This window comes from Notechis scutatus, chromosome 11 (assembly GCF_049901735.1).
Source record: "Notechis scutatus isolate UNSWTSFEM ecotype Mainland chromosome 11, rNotScu1.2, whole genome shotgun sequence".
In the NCBI taxonomy this organism is placed as follows: Eukaryota; Metazoa; Chordata; class Lepidosauria; order Squamata; family Elapidae; genus Notechis; species Notechis scutatus.
The window spans coordinates 13,047,739-13,073,030 of record NC_142019.1 but is presented as its reverse complement, the minus strand read 5'-3'; the positions used below and the strand labels follow the sequence as shown (position 1 = coordinate 13,073,030).

Here is a 25,292-nt window from a genome sequence, read left to right as displayed (position 1 = left end):
GCGTCATTCGTTCCCTTAAGGAAAAGGAAGGTAGGCGCTTTGGGCGCATGCGCCCGATCATTTCCATTGGGTATCGCTGTCAAGGTCTCTACGAGCAGGACCCGCTTCCTAGTTCTGATTGGTCTACTCTTATCCGGTTTACGGGACTCTGATTGGTGCTGCGTCCTGTCAAGCAAAGGAAAGGGGATCCACCTATCAACATTTCCACGATTGGCCCACCGCCCCTCTCTCCCCTACGTCACCCCTGGATTGGATCCTTGCTGCCTCCTCTCCCGCCCACCGCCCTATCCGCTCGGGTCTTCGCGCCCTGACGTCATGAGCAACATCACGGCCCCAGCCGCTCCCCTACTGTTAAGTAAAATATAGTTCCAAGCCGGGGAAAGGGGGAAAAACTTTCAAAAAGAGAGACAGGAAAAAATAAAAAGTCACCCCAAAAGCCACTTCGGCCTCTTTCAAAATACTTCCTCCCAGCCTCAGGATGTCAAGTAGGCGAGAAAGACCCGCGGAAGAACACGAACGAGAAAGAGGGCAGTGAGACGTCCCAGCCCGCTCCAAGCGAACGGGAGGGTGAAGGGGAGGGGGGGGGGGAGGACCGAAAGCAGTTCCGGCCGCGTCGCCTAAAAATAGCGCCCCGTGCATATCCGTGCGCCCGTGTCAGTGTCTCCGGAGGAGACGGCGGCGAGGAGGCGGAGGCAGAAGCGGCTGGAAGCGGTGGCGGCCGATGGGTGAGTCTGGCCGCTTTCCCGGGAAGGAAGGAGGCCGGGTCCCAAAAGGCGAGGGGTCTACGCAAAGTCAGGGCTGCCAAACCCCTCAGAAAGGGGGCCGGTCGGTGGGTGAGCACGGGGGGGGGGGCTGGGCAAAGATGGTCCTTGCCTCCCTTCAAGTCTCCCCGAGTTAGGAAGGAGTCGCATTTGGGGGGAGAAGGGACGCGCGATCGTCAAGCGAGGAGCGAGCCAGCAAGTTATGCCTCTTCCAACTTAGGCTTGGGGAAGAGGAGGAGGGGCTGCTGCTGCTGCTTCTGCTGCTTCGATGGAAAACAAGACGCTTTTAGGCGCCTCCATCCGGAGAGCGCGGCGTAAGGAACGTGAGGATGGCCAGACCCGTGTCTAGGGGGAGGTGGGGGGGAGGGAGTCTCCACCGACATGGGTCGTCTCGTTTCCTCCCCCCTACGCCCGGGGAAGATAATAAGAGAGCGTGAGAGGATGCTCTGGGCATGTCAGAAAGGCACATGCGTGCATGGCATGGCACACGCGTGTCCCGGGGGAGGGCAATCGGCTGAAAAGGACCTTGGAATTAGGGTCAGGGAGGTTTAGGGCCCCTTATTGGTAAGAGGAATGGGGGGAGGGGAATCCATCGGGGACAGGTTTCCAGGTTTGTAAACAGCTGGGATATCTTGGGGTAATCCAAATGCCTCCATCGAAATGCCTGTTTGTGTGAATGTGGGTTGCGTTTAAGGTGCCTTTTCCAGGCAGTCCTCGACTTACAGCCATTCCTTTCGGGGACCCAAAGTTGCGACATCACTGAGAGAAGTGACCGAACGACCGTTTTTGCACACTTGACACAACCGTTGGAGCCTCCCTGCGGTCACGTGATTGACGTGGCCATGCGTGGACCACCGACTTGCCTTTGTGATGGTTTGCAGGAGTTGTGGGATCACCTTTTGCGACCTTCTGACAAGCAAAAGTCAATTGGAGAGGGAGGGGGGAACCAGATTCGCTGAAGGACCTGTCTTATTGATTTAATGGCTGCTGTGATTCGCTTAACAAAGGTGGTGAGAAAGTTCGTAAAGCGGGGCAAAACTCAGATTTCTCACTTAGCAACCTAAACGATAAGGCTCCTTTGTGGTTGTAAGTCGAGGACTTATCTGTATTTGATTCTCTATAGAAGACGTGGGGTTTTTTTTTCTATTCTGGATTGCAGTTGAATTGACCTGTATTCAGGATTTTTCACACATTGGGGGGAAATGTTCTGTTTTTGTATGGTTACCAGAATGTGGAGTTGCAAGAATAAGGGCTGAAATGTGCTTCTCCAGAGGGTGTGTGTTTTGTGTATATCCAACCAGAGAGGTGGTTTTTTTTTTTACACTTTTACCCAAATCATCTTCAGTAGGATCTCTTAGAGATTGGGAAGATCGTTTTCCTCATCTCTTTATTTCTTGTTTTACTGTCCAGGACAAGATGTTCAAGGCAGTTTACAAGGATATTGAGATGTCAGAAACAGGCTTCGGGTTTGTTTGTTTTTTAAATTCTTGCCATCTTGTGTGATTTTTCAGGTTTTTTTTTTAGGAAGTAGTGAGGTTGCCAAGTAAGAGAAATATGGAAGGAATAAGTTATATAAATGGCAATCTTCCTAGTATTAGCTCTTTAGGAAAAATGTGGTGGGGGAAGGATGTCTTTTTCTTGGTATACTCTTGCTCCTTCTCACAGGCTGTTAATTCCTCCATATACTTTCTTGAGGATACCCTTATTTTTTTTCCACTTTACTCCCACCCTCAATTGTCTATGAAGTTGAGAAAAGTCACACACAAAAACTTTGTAATGGCCAAAGACCAGCCCCTATTCCATAATGTAAAAAAAGGTATGGAAGTGTAAAACTATAATATAAAAAGCAAATGGTGATACAGTTTGGGAAGGGCCTGTTTTGAAATGATGTTATTATGATGGTATGATATTTGGGAGTAATGTACCAGCTGTTTTTTTTTCTTTTAACTTCTTGAAATTTTTATTGTCCAATAGAAGTATTGGATGCTGAGACCAAGTTTGGGATGTTTTGAATTCTTAGTCTGCATGTTTGCAGAAATAAGGAGGGAACCAGTTAATGGATTGAGCAGGAAAATCTTTTTCGAGTTTAGGGCTTAGGCTTTCAAGAGCTACTACATTATGGCAGATGTAATGGAAGGGATGCTTTCTCATCAAATAAACAGAGGAGTACATTGCTCTTTTTGTTTTTATTAAAAATTTTGAGCTGGCCTTGAGTGGCAAACTCTAGCTGGAAATATTTATCCACATTCTGTAACATCAATAGAGATACCTGTTTTGGTCTACTGGGAGAAGACAACCATGGAAACATTTTCTCATGCTTGCCAAACAATTTCATTTTTTCAATTTTACTGTCAGTACTTAAAAAACAAAACAAAAGCAAACAATGTTATACTAAGATCTTTAAAAAAAAAAAAAAGGCTTGATTTTTCTGCCAGGAAAAATACATGACAAAATAATAGTTACTTTTATTTCATTTTAAAACGTTCCTACTTATGTAGATGCCCTGTTGGTGATGGAAGAACCCACGTGTTTAGAAATCTATATTAAGTGTTTAATGAGTGGCAGTAGGCGTTTTCTTTCAATGGGTGTTGATAGTTTGGTATTGTCTTTCTGGTTTAGTATATAAAAATGGTGTAAAACTTGTAAGCCTTGCCACGGGTGGTGTTTAGCTCACAGGTTTTCCTTGTGAAACACTTAGCTCTAGGAAGTGAATAGAAGGGAATATTCTTTTTCCAGAATTGCAACAATGTCCCTTCCCAGATAATACTAGTTCTTCCAAACAAGAGATTTTTGTTTCCTTTCAATGTGTTCAACTTCAAAACCTAAACAAGTGAAACAATGTGTCTAATATGTGGCAGTTTTAAGAATAAAATCAACCTTGTGTTGAATAAGAATATAAAACACTTCCAGACTATGGTATTGATAGATATTGGTGTATTTTGAATCATCAATTGGTGATGCAAAGGTTGCCATATTTCTTAAGAAAATTTAAAAGTATATTTTAATGGTAATTTGTTTTTTTATATGAAGCTTACAAGAAATGGCAGCATTTTTAAAAATTAACCAAAATTGTCCAAAAGTGTTCGCCTTTTTTCTGTGTTGAAAATTACATGATTTCTTTTTTACTCATTTTCAGGCTAGTTGCTGTTCATATCAAAGAAAAATAAAAATGATTTAATTTAGTATTATAAGCCAGCAACAATAGTTTTGTATTTATTTTAGGCTATGGTTATGATAGAATTGTAACATCTAAAGTTTAATAATAGTGGGATTAACATATATTTGTTGCTATGAATAATGGGAACACTTATAGGTTTGGGGAAGATAACCAATATTAAAGCAAGTGGCTTGGGGAAGATTATAAAGTAAAAATGCGATGGCTCTAAGATTAATTTTGCATATCTATTGGTGAGTGAAGTATGAGTAAAATAAAAGAATGGTTATCCTATGATTTTGAATGTCTTGGAAATATCTAACATGGATGTAATAAGATGAGCCCTGGAAGCAAATGTGTTGTACTACTTGGCAAATGACTTTTCAAAGTGGATTTGCTCAGTGTAAAATGTTTATAAGGATACAAATGTTTTGCTTGCTGCTATTGGCTACTGTTTGTTCTGCAATTGAAATAATGTGGGGGGAAAAGGGTAGGGAAGAGCAGACAAGTGGCATATGGAAATGAAAATAGGTGAGGTGACATGATGAGATATGTTCAATAGCATTTTTAATTTGGATCCGTGTAGCAGATGGATTAAATATAGAAGGTGGGTGTGATTTTTTTTTTTGAGTACTTGAGAGTCTGATCTGAGAGTCATATTTTAACACTGCTTTCATTACTGCTATCTGTCTGAAACTCTTAACTGTTTAAGAAATTTAGGCTTATGATCTAAATGAAGTTCCTTGTTCTCCAGTCAGTTATTTAAGGATTGAAGACTTGTCTTTTCTTTCAGTATAATACTACAGCATTCAGATCTATAGTTTCTTCATTACTATTGTCCACTATTTCTGAAAAACTGACAATGACATGTGAATGTTTAAGCATTAGAATGATTACAGCATGGCACATAGCATAAAGTTTCATACTTCTTGTGCCTGAAACCTTTGAAGTATTAATATTTACATAATTCTATTAGTTTATTCTTAATGATTCTATATATCATAGCTATTATATCAAATGTATATAGTTTGTCACTGACTTGAGGATGTCTTTGGTCATGAGGCTAAATACTCTATTGGCCATTCTGCTGGGATATTAGGGGTGGCAACCTGTTGTTATGGAAAGCCCCTGGTTATTTAGTGAGAATTCTTCCATTTGTTCTTGCAGAGGAGCAGTATTACAATGTTATATTAACTTGTTACAGTATGTTGTTTAATTCTAGCAAATGCTGCTTAACTGCAATTATTAATGGAAATATGCTTGCTTCAAAATCATAATTTGAAGTTGGCTTATTCTCATTAACCAATTAACCAGAAAGGAAGATGTAGAGAACTTAAGACACTAATTCTTAATATCATGAGTCTTAAAATAGCCAGCATGGAAATATGCTGATCACAATTAAAAGATAGGTGCTGTGCTACAACTTCAGATACTAATGACCTTGAGTAAACAATACAGTGGTTTAAATTATCACCTAAATCTAAAATGCAGCTAAACATCTGTCTTATTACTAAGATCATGGCAACAAACTGCAAGTCGTTTTAATTCCTGCTACTGCAGGTAAAGCTGAAGTGACCTCTATCGCTGGTAGACCAGCTGCTATTTATATGGCAGTTGCTTCAAATGAGTTCCTTCAAAAGAGGCCTGGGCTAGCTGATAAAAATGACAGCAAAAATTGTAACAGTTACTCCTCTGTTGTTGCTTCTCTCCTTTCAATCCTCCATTTTTATAACAAGCTGGAAAATGTCGGGAACTGCAAGATTAATTGTTGCTTCACGTGATTTACTTTTAGTTGAATATGCCTTTATTTATACCTCCATTACAAATTACTCTGAAATAGTTCTCTTTCCTCAAATTTCCATCTTTGTCCAATTTCTTCATTCCTCATGTCCATTCCCTATACATTTCTTGTCTTCCTAGGCTTTTTTCTTGGTGCTGATTGTACTGATAGCAGTTGATAATTTATGTCTACATTATGGCTCAAGTGTATAACAAAATGTTCTGAATTTTTGAAACTTCCACAGCATATGTGCTGAAACTTGAAGACTATGGGGGGGAAGTTAATTTTTCTTATATTAGCCTCCCTGTTTTATACAAAATTATGTTTTCAGTCTGATGGCTGCTGTTGACAAAATTGGAGATTAATGAATAAAAAAACACATGCCAAGATTTGGGATTCTTTAGGAAATTATGGATAGTCCATCAAAACTTTAGCAGCAATATTCTGCTATTTTTAATGATTCAGTAACATGAATGTAAACTTCAGTGCAAAAGGATAGGAAAGGACAGTTTGAATTAGCTGGAATAAATTGTATTCCAATAAATATTTACAAATGACAATCCACTGTCATATGAATAGTTGTTCTGCAGTAACTTGAGTGGAAGAAGTTTGTGCCTTTATCAAGTGTTGTAGTACTACTGCCTGACCTTTGGGCCTTTGAAAATATGAGTGTTCCTAGCAGTGGGGAGGAAGAAGAGGCAGAATTCTGGGCTCTGGGAAGTCAGCCACAAAGAACACAATACAGAGAGCTTACTGGTCATGTATGTTGCTGCTAAAGTTCTTGCTTTGCAGGAGGACTTGCTATTCATATGTCCAATTGTTAGAGCTGTATAAAGTGTGATTCTCTCTTACAATAATTACTTGTTACTTGTCATCCCAGGCGTTTGACTTTTTTTATTTAGGAGATAGATAAACATATACACGATGCTTCCTCCTTCTGTTTTTCCCCAATAGCTTATCTGATAAATCATAACTGACCCAAACTCAGTAACACAGATTTTCTGTAGCTAAGAGTAGAGTAGTACAAGAGCCTAGGTGTCTTCTAAAGCCTTAACTTGGAATGATCCACTTAACAGCTGATGCCATGATGCAGATAACTAGGTGCTCTGCTCTATGCTTCTACTCCAAGTAGGTGAGGAGAATGCCTGGAGGACAGCAAAGCTGTGTTTTACATGACACAGATGTCCTCATGTGATGCTCAGAGTGAAGTGCTACTTCACTTTCCATAGCACATCTCAAGGGGGTGGTGCATCGGGGAAGCATTGATTGAAAATCCACTGCCTCTTGAGACTTCACAGAAGCCTACATACTGTGGTTTTGATATGAGCTGTGATAAAGTCCAGGCAGTTCCCCGATTCAAAGAAAGTTCTTTGAACAGATCAATGGCTGGAATAGATTAACTGACAGTAAACATAGTGTTAAAGGTATAAATGAAACCTATTTTCTCCCTATTCTATGGAAACTCTGTAAATTTATCAGTTGATAAGATTATCTTGATACCAAGACAAATTCCTTGTGTGTCCAATCACACTTGGCCAATAAAGAATTCTATTCTAATTCTAATTCTATTCTAATTCTTGCTAATGATTGGAACAAGCTTGTTATGAGATATTATTGCTTCCTGAGTTTTCCTTAAATAACACTTGCTGAAATGTACTACATGTGGTTGACTGTCTGATTTAGAAGTGTATCTGGCATAGTATCCAATTAATGAGTAAAATATAGTGGCAGTTGAAAACAAACATGGAAGTACAGCAATCTTACGCCTACTGTGTGGGAGAATTTTTAATATGCTCCCAGAATTTGAGTAAGTGTCTGCATAACTACCTGCTTGTTGTAAGTAAGCTTAACAAGTTATGAAACAATTCATCATATATCATCGTATATTTCTAGTTATTTATGAGATTCAACCCTAGAGTGCTAAAAATTCTGGCAAAAGTGACTGAAAGCCCAGTCATATTACTATACCTTTCTTTGTTTCATTTTCAATCATATTTCCTTGTACAGAGATAAATGGAAGATTTGTTATGGTGTTAAAACTCTTACAGAAATGAAATCATTAAGTCGGACTTACTTAGAATTTCATAATACTTGATGCATGATGGTGTTTGCCTTGTGAAGCAAATAATAGTAATTTATCCCTTTGTGATATGCATTGAATAGAATATTTCAACCATAATGATCTGAAAGGTATGGTATAGTTGGGTTGCAAACTGACTTTTTTTTTTTTTACAAACAACTGTTGATAATTTTAAATTGGATCTGTCTTCTATGCCCAGAGCTCTGCTGGATCAGATGAGGGTCTGTCCTAGTCCTGCATTTATTGATTTTATTAAATTTATATGCTGCCCATTTCACTACCCATGACTCTGGGTGGCTTACAAATGTAAAAACGGAAGTCAAGCATTGAATATTCATTTCATTTCACATATTAGAGCAGCTGTGATGGTGCCTTTGGAATGCTTTTAGTCAGGCAGTGGAGAAATAAATTCCACTTGTACCATGGGACCCCCAACTTGTCTTCCATCACAGTACCTCTTGATAGACTCGTCCTCCATGAATTTATTGAATAATATTTTAAAGCCTTTGAAGTTAGTAGATATCACCATATCCTGTGTAATTAATTGCATGGCTCTTTGAACAGAGGTCTCCAACCTTGGCAACTTTAAGACTTGTGGACTTCAACTCCCAGAATTCTCCAGCCAGCTCTGCTGAGTTGAGTTCAACTCTGGGACTTGAAGTCCACAAGTCTTAAAGTTGCCAAGGTTGGAGACCTCTGTCTTTGAATAGGTACTTTTTCAGCTGTTGTGAGCTCCCTTATACAAGTTGCCCTGGATTGAAGTGACTTATGTCCAGTTTTCACACTTATGATGGTTGCAGCATCTGTATGGTCATGTGATCAAAAGTCAAGCAGTTTGCAACCAGTATGTACTGTATTTATGATGGTTGCAGTGTCCTGGAATTACATGCTCACCATTCATAACCTTCCCATCTGGCTTTTGACAAACAAATTCAATGGGGAAAGCCAGATTCGCTTAACAATGGCATGATTCACTTAATAACTGCAGTGACTCTCTTAACAATTGTGGCAGAAAAGAATATAAAACGGGGCACAACTCACTTAGCAACTGCCTTGTTTAGCAGCATAAATTTTGGGCTGCATTGTAGTCATACAAGGACTACCTATAATTAGCTTTATTCATCGAATTCTAGTGCTAAACATTTTGAGAAAGGGCAACAATTTCTTCCTATTCACTTTCCCTATTGTTGTGTATGATCTTACATGTCTTGATCAGATGTTCTTTCAGAAGCTTAAAAAATAAACCAATATATATTTGGCTTTATAAATGTAGCCAAATGCTAGATACAGTTGGCATGGATTGTGATTAACATCACTCAGCTTAGTAGGAAGAAACAAGTAGAAGTAACAAGTCAGATGTTTTGGCAGAGAACAGAGAATGTAAAGTTATGAATCTCTATTTCTAATGGCTTCTTGCATGTGAGTCAAAGTCTGCCAGCTGGGTTTGTGCTAACATAGGATTAAAACTCACAACCTCTCATTTTTAGCCCAGTCCCTTTAACAACTACACCTAACTGGTGCTCAGAAGATTCCTGTAGAGATAAAATAAACCCCCCCAAATTTGTGCACTTGCTACATTTTTAAAGTTCCAAAACATGAAAAAACAAGCATTGCAAGAAAGATTTAGGAACAAACCATCCAAATGTCTTAAGCAGTTATTTGTAATATACCTCACTGTGAAGTTCACATTAGTCTGGGTATGTATGTGTATATGTATAATAATTTGTGTGTTTGCAAACGTGTATGCATATACACAGTTTTTAATTAACCCAAATCACGGTTGATGAAAGCCTCTTCAATGAAAGTTATGGATTATAATCTAGCACACTGGTTGAATGCAGGTTGGTAATGTTTCTCATTTTCCTAGTCTAGCATACTCACAACAGCCAGTAGGAAGAAGTTGATCTTGCTATATCTGTAAGTGGAAAATAAGTCATTTTTCTAATTTATTCTCTTGAAAGATTGAACCTTCATACAGGAACTAACAACCTGAAACCACAAAAGAATGTGTGGTAAGTAGTTACCTCCTCAAAATTCAAGCCTTGTTACAGCTAAGAGGCAAAAACTTTAGGTGAAAAGGGCACTTTATCTCCCTTCCACAAAACACCAGAAAACTGTAAGCAAGCGTTTAATAAAAAGTTATCCATACCACCAATTTAAGACACTACGCACCTAAAATAATCAGGAGAGATTTAAATAATATTGCTCTGTACAATTTTGGCAGCATAAGCATTAAAACACATTATAAATTAGACTAGATTACCTGGTTTTATATCATTTGCTAGGTGAGAAGTGCATACAGTTGTCCAGCATGGACTCCCAATAAATGAAAAGCAGCATGGAACATGGTTTTAAAAAAAAACCTGTTTCTTGGGTTAGAAATAAAACTACATTGCTTTCTTGTGCTTTCTTTGCCTATAGATCTGTAAATGACAACCATTACCATATAAAAGATTCCATTTACATTTTCCACCAGTAATAGTAAGGGGGTATCCACTTCAGATTTACTGTTTATATGTCAAATATTCTGTTACTGGCAGTGGGTGTCAATAAACTCATATACTATTTATTTAATAGTATTTATTTGTAGTAGTAATATTAATGGACTTTGACAAATTTCAGAGTAACAAAGATTTTAACCATAAAAAAAGGAGGTGGAAAATAATTTTTCATCACCAGCAGTCATACCAATAAAATGGTCTCAAATGTGATGTTGAAAAATCAGGACTGTAGGTGAATTCCACAAACGATTCCATAATAAATACGCTATCATTGAGAATACAGTATGCATTTTCTACACTGACACAAAGGAGCCCTATTTGAATTCCCTGTGCATTGTGCTGGTGAGAGAAAAGATATTTGCTAGGGCAGCCTTAACATAAGTAATTTAGGGCTTTAAATACTTTTTAAAAATGGAGACAAAATATTTTAGCATGAGTGCAGTATGCTCCTTCCAATAATTTATTAGCATGAAATGATATTTTCATTTGAAGATTCTAGAACAGGAGTGTTAAACTTGTGGCCCATGGCCCGGGTGTATCACATGCTGACCCCTCCCCCGCCCAGTTTAGCAAAGGGGGAAAAAGTCCCAATACATCACGTGACGCTGCCGTGATAATGCGAGTTTGACACCCCTGTTCTAGAAGATAACCAGAAGTGTATAAAACACGTGGCCTTTCTAGTATGAATTTAGATACACAGTGCTGATTTTTTTCCTTAGTTGAAATGCCCTAGTTTTCATATTAATAACACAAAGTTAGCTGCAGTGAAATTGTTAATGAACATTTTGGAATTTATAACTTTCTGTTATCTTAAGATATGATAGGCTGATTTGAGCATTAGACACATCTTAAATTCTGTGTAGATGTTTTATTTTTCTGTAACTGCAACAAGTGCTTGCACAAAATATTGATTAAGATAGATATTCAGAAAACTAAGAAGGCAATCATACTGTAATAATAATATATAATATAATTATAATATATATATATATATATACATATAATATATATAATAATAAATATAATATAATTTATTATACAAACCATCACAATAACCAGGTTCATTCCCTATGTTAAGCCAGAATCAAGCAAAACCCAGCATACAAATATTGGGATTGTGTTTCCAGTTCATGTATGGAATGATATATGACAGTAGGTTTTAATGGACTAATGAAAAATTAATATCTGCTTCAGTGTTACTCATTTTAGTGAGGTTTTGTTTGTTGTATTAATTGTGGAAAATAATGTTTCACTTTTTACTGATTATATGTTAGTTGAAGATTATGGAAGAAAAAGAGAAGCTATTAACTGGTAAGAAAAAAGAATAGATTGCTAAAATTTTGTCACTATATTGATACAGCAAGCACTTGATTTAGAACGCCGATCAAAGGCATGCTGTGAATTAACAATACCAAAAAAAATTAAAAATGAATAACACTTTCAAGGGATGCTGATCCTCACCAGCCCCCACTTTTTGCTGATGCAAGTTGAAATAGGAGATCAGTGTGGTTGTTGGTATTTCAGCTGTTGCCAGCCGATCATAAGCAGACATTGCTTCAGCTGCTATGGTTCTTCAGGCAAGGAGATAGTGAAAGACTTGAGGATGTACTGCCAACTTTGAATTATTTGGCAGGAACTCCTCCTTCTGCTTGCAGAAGCATCTGGCATGCACTGTAACTCCACTATTACCAGTTTGTAGCGTCTGCTCACATAAAACACGATCTTAGAAAATACAGTCATCATCACCTTTTAGTTTTAATGTATCTGGAGGTGGGTTTCAGAGGGGCCTGAATTGTTGCCACTGGTATCTCTGAAAGACCATTTCAAATTGTGGTTTAGATTTTGGCTTATTCTGAAGCTTCCAAACAGCTTAACTGTTGTTTTTATACAGTTAAGACTGTAAAACAACAAGATCAACTTTAAAACGGAATGTTTAAGTGAGGTAGAGAAATACAGTGCTATACATGCAACAGCACCCTACATTTTGAATACCTTTGGAGACAAATATCTAAATATCTCTAAATACATTTAGAGACAATGTCTCTAAAATTTATTTTATCTAAAATAAAGTGATAAAATGTCCCATGAAACGAGGGTTGGTTTTTTTTATTTAAAATGTATTCAATGTTAATTGGTTGATTTCTTACAATCTAGCTTGAGACAAAGACAAAAGGGAAAATACAGAAAAGTAAAGGAGTAAAAAAGCTAATTTTTATTTCTTATGCACTCCACCTTCCTGTCGCTCCTTTCTTTTGTGCTCTGCGATCTAGTAAGCCAGGAAGTCTTCATCTAAACTAAAAGCGGAAAGCATTGTGTTTTAACTGGGATAGACTTTTTCCATTTTTTTCCTCAGTGTAATTTTTCCACTCAGAATCTGCAGAGAGGTAATTTTGACAATTGTATCTAGGAGCGCCTACATTTTGACAGCACTGTCAGAAATCCATCATAATTAAAGCAAACTATTTATTGCCCATATAATTAGAGCCTGTAAAGTTACATTTTATTGAGCTAGTGTGTGTAGCAGTCAAGGCGTCAAATGTCTTGAGTCTTGTTCTGCCTTGGACATGAAGCCAGATGGGTGATCTTGGGCCAGTCATTCTCTTTCAGCCCTAGGAAGGACGCAATGGCATGCAAAACTGTGCCCCCCCCTCTTTCTGTGTGTGTGTGTATATATATATATATTGTGTGTGTGTGTGTATGAAAGAGAGAGAGAGAGAGAGAGAGAGAGATTTAAGACTTGTGGACTTCAACTCCCAGAATTCCTCATCCAGCAAAACTGGCAAGGAATTCTGGGAGTTGAAGTCCACAAGTTTTAAAGTTGCCAAGGTTGGAGACCCCTGCCTTAAAACATGGTGGAGCAAGGGTTACAATGATAGAGAGATAAAATATGTGTACTTAAGTGTATCATGCATTACAAGGCCTTTTTCCTAAAGCTCATTATGACCTGTTAACAAAGTACGCAGACTAACAGTTGAATTGTAAAGATAAATTAGTTTTCCTAGGTGTTCTGACAAGCTATAATATTTGGTCAGAAATATTGCTGCTTAAAGAATTTGGGGATACAATGCACGCTGCCCTTGGAGGCATCCATCTATACATAACCTTAGATTAGCATTTCAAAATTAAATAGAAGAGGTGGAAGATACAGGACATTTCAGAGGGAATGCCTTTTTGCAATAAAATAATGTGGGACACAGAATAGCATACCGTATTTGCCGGCGTATAAGACGACTGGGCGTATAAGACGAGCCCCCAACATTTCCACTCAAAATATAGTTTTTGTTATATACTCGCCGTATAAGACGACCCCCCCACTTGGAGGCATGTTTTTCAGGGCAAAAAAGTCATCTCATACGCCAGCAAATACGGTAAGTTGTAACACTTGGGGTATTCTGGATATAATTCTTGATTGACACCCCCGCCCCTTTCCCCCAAACTTACAAAGCCACCAAAATGCTTTAGAGAGGCAGCTTCGCCTTTCTCAGGCTGGCACTCAATTCCTCTCCCTTTCTTTGTGACAGCCCCCGCGTGCGTGCCATCGGGACTCCAAGGGTGGGGGATGGACAGCTGCCAACTCTCTCTCTCTCTCTCTCTCTGTGTGTGTGTGTGTGGTGTGGAGGGTAATTCCGGCTATCTCTGGCCTCCGCTCGGTTTTAAAGTCGCTTGGCCGGTTCCCAAGTCGCAAGCGCGCGCTGGCCGGGAGACGCGGCGCCGGGTGGCAGCTCGGTGCAGAGGAGGCGGATCTTTCTCTCTTAAGCGAGGAGGGGACAAGAGGAGGGACGGGACGGGACAGGGGGCGGGAGGAGGTCCCTCGCCTTCTTCCACCGCCCACCGGACCCTTTTCTTCTCAAGGGGACCCTGGAAAGCAGCTCGGGAGCCGGGTGGCCCTGCCCAGCGGGGTCCCATCAGGAACTTCCCGAGGACACCCCCCCTGCCCCAAGCACAGCCCTCCCGGTCTTTCAAAGAGAGAGGGAGAAGCGGGAGGAGCAAATTGCCGCCCCCCGCCCCGCTGCCCAGAAGGAGGGCGCCACAGTCCACCCCCACCACCTTCTCCTCCCACTCCCCGGGCCATTACGCGGCTCGGGCTGGCTGGGCGAGCGGCCCGCCAGAGACCTTCCCGCTCCACCCCACCCCACCTCCAGATTGGCCTCCGCAAGCGCCCGAGCCGGGCGGAGGGGGGGAGGAGGAGGAAGAGAGACTCGGCTGGGCTTGAAGGGGCTTCGCAAGTTGCGGAGCCCCGCTCCCGTCGCTCTTGCACCGAGTGACAACGTATTTACCGGCGTATAAGACGACCCCCCCCACTTGGAGGCATGTTTTTCAGGGCAAAAAAGTCGTCTTATACGCCGGCAAATACGGTACTTGAAAATCTTGGTTGTGAGTATGATCCTGTCGGCCCAATCTACTCGTTACACAGAGCTGCATTAGATTGTAAGTGAACTTGCCCACCTAAAAATGGGGTCACTTGGGGTGCATTTTTTTCCAAGGGTGATGCATTTGAGGAAGGTAACTATAGACTCTTCATTTTCACTCCATCACGTTGATTTCTTGTAGACTTTCATTTGCTTTTTTTGTTAAGGTGTGTAGGCACTTTTCAAAGACCCACTGCTGTTGCATACATGTTAATACAATGTTATCTCAAACTAGTCATGATCAGAAGATAGTATAATTTCTAACAATTTTGTACTTGGGGCACATACCCAGCTTTAGGTAAAACACAATGGCAAATAACTTGTGAAATCTTGCCAGGGAAATTTGTCCAGGCAATCACCAGGAGGCAATACTGACTAGAAAGCACAAATAAATAAATGTACAAACTGTAATATTATATAGTATGCATGTAAAACTAAAAACTGCACAGCCTGAAACTGCGTTCTTGAAAATTTGACAACTCTTCGCTGTAGTATTCTAAACCTGACTGTCTGTTTTATACCTCTTTCCCTGCCCTGTGCCTAATCATTTAGATAAGATTAGAAGGCAGGAGATACATCTCCTATTTTTAGACTTAAAAGGAATTTTTGGTAGGAGCATTTAAGTTGTGGCTGTGCCTCTGGAGAAAGTGAGATTAATCGCCTTTTCCACATGTTAGCTTTCATGGAAACTTCAGATGAGCTACTGAAAGAGACCCCCCCCCCCCAAAAAAAAAATATTTTAGTTTCCTTAATAGGGAAAACAATAGCTTTGTGGAATTTAAATAACACAGTGACTTATCTCCTGCTTCTTACAGTACATAAAACATTTTATCAGGGCCTGGCTGGTTGTTCATATGAAGAGCTGGGTTGGAATCCTAATTTGGATTTTCACAGTAGCCAACTTTCAGCTATTGCTATAGCTTCTGGTGCATATATATATAATGCATATCTGCTTTTGCTGTTGGCATACCATAATTATTATAGGTAATTCATAGTGATAATCTTCTTGTCTGCTCTTCTAAAAATATGTAAGTTTAGTAGCCATTATATATTATGCACCATAAGTCAGTAACTTCATTTATTGTATTCTAAGTTCCATGAAGAATTCTCTTTGTAAAACTAGATAAGCTAGCATTAAGCAAATAAACAGAATAACACAATTGGACCTTGGAAGTCTTCTAGTAAAACCTCCTGCTCAAGCAGAAAACCCTATACCAGGGGTCTTCAAACTTGGCAGCTTTAAGACTTGTGGACTTCAACCCCCAGAATTCCTCCTCCAGTCATGTTAGCTTAGGAATTCTGGAAGTCCACAAGTCTTAAACTTGCCAAGTTTGAAGACCCTTGCCGTACACCATTCCAGACAAATGGCTGTCAAATCTTTTCTTAAAAACCTCCAGGGATGGAGCGCCAATAAATTCTGAAGATAAGCTGTCCCACTGATTAATTATTCTCACTGTCAGGAAAATATAGATATGTAAGGAGTTACAGCAGAAGCTATGAACTCACTAACTTAGAAAGATGGATCACTGTGTGATTCAGGAAGCAAAACTTAGGTGGCAAGGTATAGGATTCAAGGCAATTTCCCCTGGAAATGCTTTTTCTTGAACATATTTAATTACACTTCTATAACATTTCTTATTATTTTATCTCAAGGAGGATATTGCTGAATTGAAAAAAGTGGTAACACCCCCCCCCCCCCAAAAAAAAAAGATTATGGTAAAAGTTCATAGCATTTAGGGCTTTTGAAAAATAAATTCAAAAGAGGGATGTCATAAGTTGTATCAAATTATGTAGGATATGTTGCAAATGCATAGTTCTCCTCTCTGCTTTTAGAATAATGGGAGTTTCAGAATAAAAAGGAAATGTAAGATTCATGTAAGAACTGTCTTTTGTCTTGTTTGATATTCCATGCTTGGGTGTTGAAGGTTCTTGAAAAATAACTAATATGTGTTTTTTTTTAAATATTTAAGGTTATACATATTCTTATATATTAGAATACATGACCTATGTATTGAGCCTTAAAACAGCAGCATCATTTTCAGAGCTTGGGTAGTAATTAAGTGATGCTAAGAAATGACAGTCACTTTAAAGAGTTGCTATGTTTGCACTCCTGTATGGACTAAAGTAACCGTTCTAAACAATTTCTGAAGTCCTGCATGGTTGCTCCATTACTGGAGGCTTTCAAAAAGAGACTGCACAACTGTTTGTCTGAAGTGGTGTGGGGTCTTCTGCTCGAGCAGGGGGTTGGGCTAGAAGACCTCCAAGATCCCATCGAATTCTGTGTTCTACTGCATATTTCTGCTTGATACCAGTGAGGCCTTTACAGGAAACCTTAGTTGCTGATTTTGATTGAATAAATATTTGCGCTGCAGACAGGAGTAGCTCTCTGAACCGAGTTGTCCTTGAAAAGGTGAACAAGGTGGTTAGCACTGGAATGGATGGACACCAGGATACTGCAGGACTCCGGGTTACAGTGGGAAATCAAAGAAACATCCTTGAAGGAAAGAATGATAGGTCTGTCCATGTACTAACCAGGTACAAAGCCTTCTTGCTGTTTAAGAAGCAAATAACAAAGTGTTTTATATGTTTTCAGACATTTCATCAGTCAGAGCAGAGGCATTCAGTCTTTATTCTGTGGCATCAACTGTGGATTAAAACTGCTTGTAAAATATCCCAAAATGGCTTTTGCCAGAGGACAGCAGTTATTGCAAGATCCATATGTAGTCCGATGTCTATTCTATGTAATATGTGCAGTTACTCCTTTTCAAGAGTTGGTGGTGTTCCCAGTCCTTCAGAACTTAGCAATCAGCATTGAAACACTGAAATATTTTTGGCAGAGTACAGTAGCTATTTAGCAGGAAATCAAACTGTCTTGGAAGAAATACAACTCACATTTTTTTGTCTTCAAACTATACCAGTGAAACTTGTGAGTTGCATTTTTAGAGCGATTATTGATTGGAAGTTCTGCCATTATCAAGTCAATGTTGTAGAATTATTTCCATGTATGTTTGCAAATTGGAAACATGTTGATAAACTGTGTGTATTCTAGGGAAGTAAAGTTGACTAGTCCCTGCTTTAAAACATAGTTTTAATCCAATTGCAGAATAAATTCCCAGTGGATCATACCAGGGCATGCCATGCTTGTAGAAACGTTGATAGAAAAGCTGCAGTCTTCACTTTTTCACTCCTGGTATGCTTTCTTAATTACTAAATTGGAAATACACACCCACTCACATTTCAGTAGGCCTCCAACTTCCTGTAAGAAGAAAAATAAAAACCCATTGCTGTAGTTAACTTTTAGCAAATATAAGAAATGTTAGTTGGATAGCAATGATGATAGCAATAGCACTTAGACTTATATATTGCTTTATAGTGCTTTACAGCCCTCTCTCTAAGCAGTTTTACAGAGTCAGCCTATTGCCTCCAAAAGTTTGGGTCCTCATTTTACCCACCTCGGAAGGATGGAAGGCTGAGTCAACATTGAGCCTGGTGAGATTCGATCTGCCAAATTGCAGGCAGCTGGCTGCAGCAAAAGCAGCCTGCAGTACTGCACTCTAACCACTGCGCCACCGAGGCTCTTGGATCATGAACCCAGGGGCACAAATAAGTTTTTCAGATTGCCATGGATGGTCAAAACATAATTGTATAAGACAGGGGTCCTCAACCACCGGGCCGCGGACCGGTACCGGGCCGTGGAGCACTCTCTACCGGGCCGCAAAGAATTTTTTTTTTAAAAAAAATGGCGGCTTTCTTCACCTTCGGTGAATGCTGCTGGGATCGGGGATCAAGGACACAAATGAAAGAAGGGGAGGGAGGAAGCAACCGAAGCCTGTCCTTCTCTCTGGGTCAGCTCTCTCAGTCGCTCTCTCGCTCCTCCACCAGCCCAGGAAGAAACTGCTTCAAAGAAGGGGGGGGCTTTTCCTGTCGCCGCGCCCCGAGCACCCGTTTCTCCCCCACCCCCACCCCGTCCGCCCGCCCGCCCGCGCGCGCGCGCGGGGGGTTTACCCAGTGCTCCGTTCTGCCTGCCTGCCTGCCTGCCTTCGTTAATGGTTGAATCGGAACAGCTTCGGCTGAGTAAAAGAGGCGAATAGTTATTATTCTCAGCCGAAGCTGCTCCCAAACAACCAGAAACTAAGGCAGGCAGGCAGGCAGGCAGAACGGGACACTGTGGATTGAAGCGCGCGGCGGGTGGGGTGGGGGTGGGGGTGAAACGGGCGCTCGGAATAGCTGCGGCGACAGGAAAAGCCCCCCTGGGCTGGTGGAGCAGCGAGCGCGAAGCCTCCTTCTCTTCTCTCCCCCCGGTCCTTGCAAAATTTTCTGCTTGAAACCGGTCCCTGGTACAAAAAAGGTTGGGGACCACTGGTATAAGATTATAATAATAATATAATTTGATATAATCGTAAAGCTTGCCAAATACTTTGGAGTCTACTAAATGTCATGAATCTCCAAAGAATCTGAAAGGAACGAGAACTTTTGTTGTTTCCCGAATACCTTGCCTACTTTGAATATCAATATCTTTTAGGCAATCCCTTTGTCTGATTCTGCATTGAGGATTGAGGTTAATCCAATCAGGAGAATTGTGAAAGAGGCATTTCCAGGCTGACTTCAAAAGAACAAGTCATCCTGTGAAAGTTTTTCTCATTCTTTATGAACTGTTTGCAAATTACTTTCTGTAGGACCAGATAAGTGTTGCAGCTAATAGGAAGGAAGGATATGTTCAAATTAGTGATACACTGTAGGTTCTTATTCTAATCCATGCTTTTGAAGATAATGGCCAATTTGGTCCATAAATTGTGATCGGTGTTTGCTTATTTTTCTCCATAGTTGTTACATCTACTGTGTACTATGCTATGCACCTTGATACTACAGTTTTCAAAGGAATGGAAAACCCTAGATTCTTGAACTGCTGTTGAAGTTAACTCCTGTCACTTTAACTCTCCTTTGTAACTTCTTTTCCTTTCCTTCTTCCCTCTCTTCTTCTCTCTCCCCTTTTTACCCCCTTGTCTCTCTACCTCTATTTCTCTCTTCTGTATTCCCCTTTTCTGTTGCTTTCTGGTATTATACTTATTTTTCGAATTATTTTTTTTTCCTTTGGTTGTTTTTTTAAGTCTTAAATTCTCCATTTTCTTTCCCCCCTTTCCTTTTTCTTCCCCACATAAAATTACTTGTTCATTAAAGATGGCTTCTTCTTTGTCCCAGTCTTCTTGTTTTGCAGTCTTGTTGTTTCTCATAGTTCCAAATCTCCATTTCTAAGAATTGAAAAACAAAGCCCAAAGGACCCTTCCCTTCTTGTGCATCTTCTTTGTACTTTTTAAGTTCCATTTTCAATTCATCCAGAAGTGATGCCATTGTATAAATTTTTAAACAACCACCCGATTGATTTTAGTCATTCAAATATAATAACCAAAAATCCAAAGATCACCAAATAATCCAAAATGTACATGCAAGCTGTTTCTTTTTTGCTCTTTTTTTTCACTTTCTCTTCCTGGGGTTACTATTTAGTTGCAAAGTTTCAGTTAAAATGTATCTTTTAGAACAGGGGTCCCCAACCACTGGTCCGCGGACCGGTACCGGTCCGTGGAACAAGTCCTACCGGGCCGCTGGTTTGCTGGGCGCCGCCATCTTTTTTTGATGAAAAAGTGCTTCTGGTGAGCTTTTCCGGGTAGAAAGCTCACCGGAAGCACTTTTTCATCAAAAAAAGATGGTGGCGCCCAGCTAATGCCGGTACCGGGCCGCGCCATAAAAAAGGTTGGGGATACCGGGCCGCGGCATAAGAAAGGTCGGGGATCACTGTTTTAGAAGTCTTGCTGAAGTTTTACTTTAGATTCTTTTTAATTCCAGGCAGTCTCCTTCCTTTTCCAGATCCTGCCCTTATTCTTTTTCTCTCCCTTCCTGCTTATGAAAAAGAAAGTTTTTAATGTCAGAAATCTTTATTATCCCTTTGGCATTTTGTTTTATTTTCAGCTTAATTGCCTATTGATGTCAAAGCGGATTTTTCCGATCTCTTATTTAAGTCTCTTAGTTGTCAGTATAGGGAAGGAGAGAGAAGGGAAAAAAAAGGCAAACCTTTCCCTTTTCACTTTCCTTTGCTGCTTCCAACTCTTCTTTGAGAGCGATGTTATTTTTTGTAAGTTTAAATTCCAGGGTACCTTGGTTGTTGCTTTTACAATTTAACCCAGTCAGCCAAAACTTTCACTTCTTATCTTCCCCCTGCACATTCTTTTCTGGTCGAGTTCTTTGTGGTGGCCATTTCTGACCACTGCTGCAACCGCCTTCGGGAAAGGGAGTAATGGCCAGCTGTGGAGGAGAGATGCGGCTTTCCTCGACCCTGCTGGCAGTCTCCTCCCTCTTCACCACCTCTACGGGGTGGCTTAGCCCCGAAACCAGCCGGCTCGGGGCACTCCAGCGGCGAGCCCAGACAGAAACCGTGCACGATCACGGATTTCTGTCTGTCGCCGAAGCCCTTCAAACCGGAAGTCCCTGTCACTTTAACCCTCATAGCCCATAGTGAAAGATACCTGGAAGGTGAAGCTCTGTAATAATTAAAGGACTACTGGTTCTCTTATTCTTGCCATGAATGAGTTCTATTTCCCATTTTCTCTATTTTATGCTTTCTTAAGCATTACCATAGTTTGCTAGATAACAATGTCCTGATTCTGCTGTATAATTTGTACACTTGTCTATTAAAAAAAACTTTTTTTCATTATGAATGGCTAATTTGAAAGTTGTTCATGTTTGCTGCTTCATCATAATGTATTGCACAGGTCCTTTTTTAAGGTATAGGTCATCTTTTAATAAATTTACAAGCCTTTGGTTCCATTTCTGTGGCCAATGACGTCGTGTTACAGTTGGAAAAATGTTGAAGCAGAAAAGAAATGTTCCGATTGGTAATTGGCTTGTTAGTGATGTGTGAAAACTTACAAGTTTTACAGTAATGAATATAACCTTGAATTTCTCAGCTATTTGTCAATCCTTATGTTCCTGTGAAATAGCCTTTTGGGAAAAGGAAGTGCTGCATAAAAAGTCTCAAATGGATTTATTTTTAAACAGCATTCAAAAGTTGTTAGTTCTTGAATAGTATCTTATATGTGAGCCTACACCATTGTTGGAGAAGAAGGTACAGAAAAATGCTGAATATGGAACAAGGCCCAGAAATTTTGGTCTTCAATTTGACTTCTTTTGTGGGAAGTTATTGGAATGACACTTCCTTCTAATACTGGAAGGAATTTTATCCTGTTGACAGTAAAACAGAAAGGCTACATATTTTGATTTAATGTAAAGTATAGAAGTTAAATAAATTTCTCTTTAAAATATATATATATCTCACAATAAATAATGAATATATTTTGCCTTACAATATACTTTATTATATGTTTAAAAAGGATCTGTTATTTTTTTTTACATAAAGCATTGAAAGATTACTGCAACATCGATATGGCTTTTGTGGCTGAATTACACCTATGTGATGTGAGTGCTTTAATATTTAACCATTAAAGGACTGAATTCACAAGGCAATATAATAGACTTGTCTAATGCTTTGCACTTAATTTGGAAATAGAGCTTTTCAACATACATAAATGAGAATGCAACACATTAAAACAGGCAAGTCCTATTCCAGGTTCACCTGATTGTTGAGGAAAGATGCATAGCACTAATGTTAGAAACATTACTGATATGAAATACGTGTTTTAAACTGTTTTTCTTCTTTTCTTAATTCTAGATTTCTAAATCAACACCGTGCATGGTTCTGTGTTTGGGCTTTAGTTGTAGAAGAGAAATGCCTACCATGTGCTAGGATACAAGGTTGTGGATCCTTTTATTTCCGTGGTTCTGGAATATAAAGAGAGAAACAGGACAAAATGGGGAGGAAGAAAATACAAATTACAAGAATAATGGATGAGCGGAACAGACAGGTGAGAAACGATACTTCTTTGGTAATATACTTAGCTGGCATTCACTTTTGTAAATGTTTTGGGAAGGACTACTTTTCCAAGCTTTCCCCCTACAACCTCACCCTGATAGCCATCATGGACAGGAGCTACAAAAGAAAGTATGATGAAAGTATTTTTATTTGGTGATATATTTATTTCTTATTATCCTAAGCCTAACGTTATTATTAACTTTATTTGTGAGGATTGCACAAACTCATTCATCATTTTTTTTTAGGTTCAAAGTATTGCAAAAGTTTGAGAACCCCTGTGTTAACCTATCTATAATGTATTCGGATTTAAGACTTCTTTTTCCCTGTATGATATAGAATACTCAGTGGGTTTATAATGATATTTCCAATGCACTGGAATGGAATGGAATGTGCTTAGAAGAGCTACACGTGACAGGCTTTTACTCAATAACACAGATTTATATATAAAAGTTTGTCAATTACTTGAAGCAGGCATTCAATCATAGATTTCTCTGAGCAGTGTTAGAAGTTGTAGCTCTTTCTTTAACCTACATCTCTTTGTTTAAAGCTCTTTGATAATCATAGCTTGGACACACAGTCTCTTTTTGCTTAGTTTGGGAAGCTTTGCAGCATCCCATTCTATTACTGTGATGGCCAATTATGTCATTCACTTCCCTTTCATAAGAAAGGCAAAAATGCAATTATAATCCAGGGAGAGAGTAACCTACTGCCTTGTGCAAAATGGTGCCAACAAATGGTGTAGCCATGCTCATCCTTTACTATTTGGCAATTTTAGCCACTTACTGGGTCCTTCCCAAGGACCTGGGATACGGAGTTATTGTTTGATGTTGTTAAATGTATTGACACAGGATTTAAGCTGTTTCAAGTAAGGCTGCCTTTTACAAATGACTAATGGTGAGGTTGTCAACGCCAATGGTGATGTTCCAGATTGCACTGAAGTCTGTTTTTCTGTTGTTACTATGTTTGCTTTCTTTTGCCTCAGTTGTTCTATTTTGATTGGCAGGTTTTTGATTTTGCTATTTTCTCTAGTTCTTTCTCTTCTCTTCTGCTGTCTTCAGGTATTACAGTTTCTATTACCCAGACTTTTTTGTCTGTCTTATCAACAGTTATTAAGTCTGCAGTGTTTATCTCTTTGAATTCTGATATTCTTTGGAAAGGAAAAAAGCCCCAGAGCTGCACTTTTGTTACTTCATTTTCTGTTACTTTGTCTATTTTGTGATCCCAACATTTCTTGCTTGCAGGCAAATGGTATTTCTTGCAGATATTCCAGTGTACCATTGTTGCCACTATATCATGCCGTGGTTTGTAATCAGTCTGTGTGATCTTGCAGCAGCTAACTAGATGGTCCATTGTTTCTTTAGCTTCTTTGCAGAGGCGGCATTCATTATCTGTTGTTATCTTCTCAATTCTGATTTTCTATGTGTTTGTTCTTAAAACAGCCAGAATTAGCCCTTCTGTCTCTTTCTTTAACTTTCCTACTTTTATCCATTGTATCCATTGCCAGGTCTTGTTATCTGCTTTGCCTTCTTCTTTTTTTAATGGACTGGCCATGTAATATGCCTTTCCATGTCTCTATTCTTCTTTTGGACTTTCTCGTAAGCCAGTTTGATCTCTCTGGCATTCAGTAAACTTTCATAGTGTGCTAGCTTTGGTCCATTTTTCCCCACTTTTCTTCAGATACTCTTCCAATACCTTTTTCCCCCCCTAAAGGTTTGGTGTACTTTCAACATTCCATATCCACCTATTTTCATAAGTAGTAGAATCTGGATAAAAGGGCATGATTCATTGTCCTTGTTTTCTGATCTTCCTGACATCACAGCCGGTTTATGCCATAATCTTTCAATTCTGAATTTCATACCATGAATACTTATGATCTTATCTAATTCTTTACAGTATCTTCTGTTCTACTCTTCCCTGCCCATTACCATATTAATTATCCATACTTACTACTTTTCAACCACAGTTAAATCTGTTGTGCTATGAGCTAAGATTTTGTACTTGAAAACCCCACACGATCTCGTTTTGACTACTTTTTCAGTAAGTTAATTATTGATTTTTTTTTACAGATGTTCCAGTGAATCATTTTGGCAACTGTGTTGTGTTCTGGTTTATGATCAGTTTGTGCAATCTTCTTGCACAATTATTGCATTATTATTATTAAATTGTAAGCTTGTGTTCAATGACTACATTATTTTTCATTGGTCTATCTAGAGAGCAGGTTCATACTATCTTAAAATTAATAATTGTACCATTAAAATGATAGAAACTTGATTTAATAGTATCTGGTTCCTTCCACATACTCCTTTGTTGACAGAGCAGATGTGGGTGGGTGTTGCAGAATATTGTGTTCTATAGGGAAAAAAAGAAATAAAGTAGCAAAAAATAAAGTGTTAAAAATCATGTGGCAGCAGCCAACTAAGTCATTTGTTTCTGTGTATCCTTTAGAACTATTGTTCTGGCAAACAGTTCTAACAAGTAAAGGCAGCTAAGGATACTAGGCTTAGTAAAGCTATAGAAAAGGAAGAACTAGTAATTGTATCTATCTTCACTCTTCCTAATGGCCACAGTTGCCTGTTGGGAAATTAGGAGTTGCGTGTGACAGACAGCACTTTCTGTGGGATGGAACTATAAAAGAGATTAGTTAGTTGATTTTTCATTTGTAGTACTTGACTTCTAACATTTGAAA

At 39.3% G+C, this 25,292-nt stretch overlaps 1 protein-coding gene across 10 annotated transcripts in view; it reads left to right on the top strand.

The window, feature by feature from the left end:
* Nucleotides 1-609: 609 nt before the first annotated feature.
* MEF2A (myocyte enhancer factor 2A) overlaps nucleotides 610-25,292 on the top strand; it is a 76,854-nt gene continuing 52,171 nt past the window's right edge. For 4 of the 10 annotated variants that reach the window (XM_087972805.1, XM_087972803.1, XM_087972801.1 and 1 more), the window contains exons 1-2: nucleotides 621-725; nucleotides 22,406-22,598. In XM_087972805.1, the coding sequence (XP_087828931.1) occupies nucleotides 22,545-22,598 (54 nt within the window). In that variant the 5' untranslated portion in view covers nucleotides 621-725; nucleotides 22,406-22,544. Of the gene's footprint in view, nucleotides 726-22,096; nucleotides 22,153-22,405; nucleotides 22,599-25,292 lie in introns of those variants that run through there. The other 6 variants (XM_087972804.1, XM_087972802.1, XM_087972799.1 and 3 more) reach the window with 2 other exon arrangements.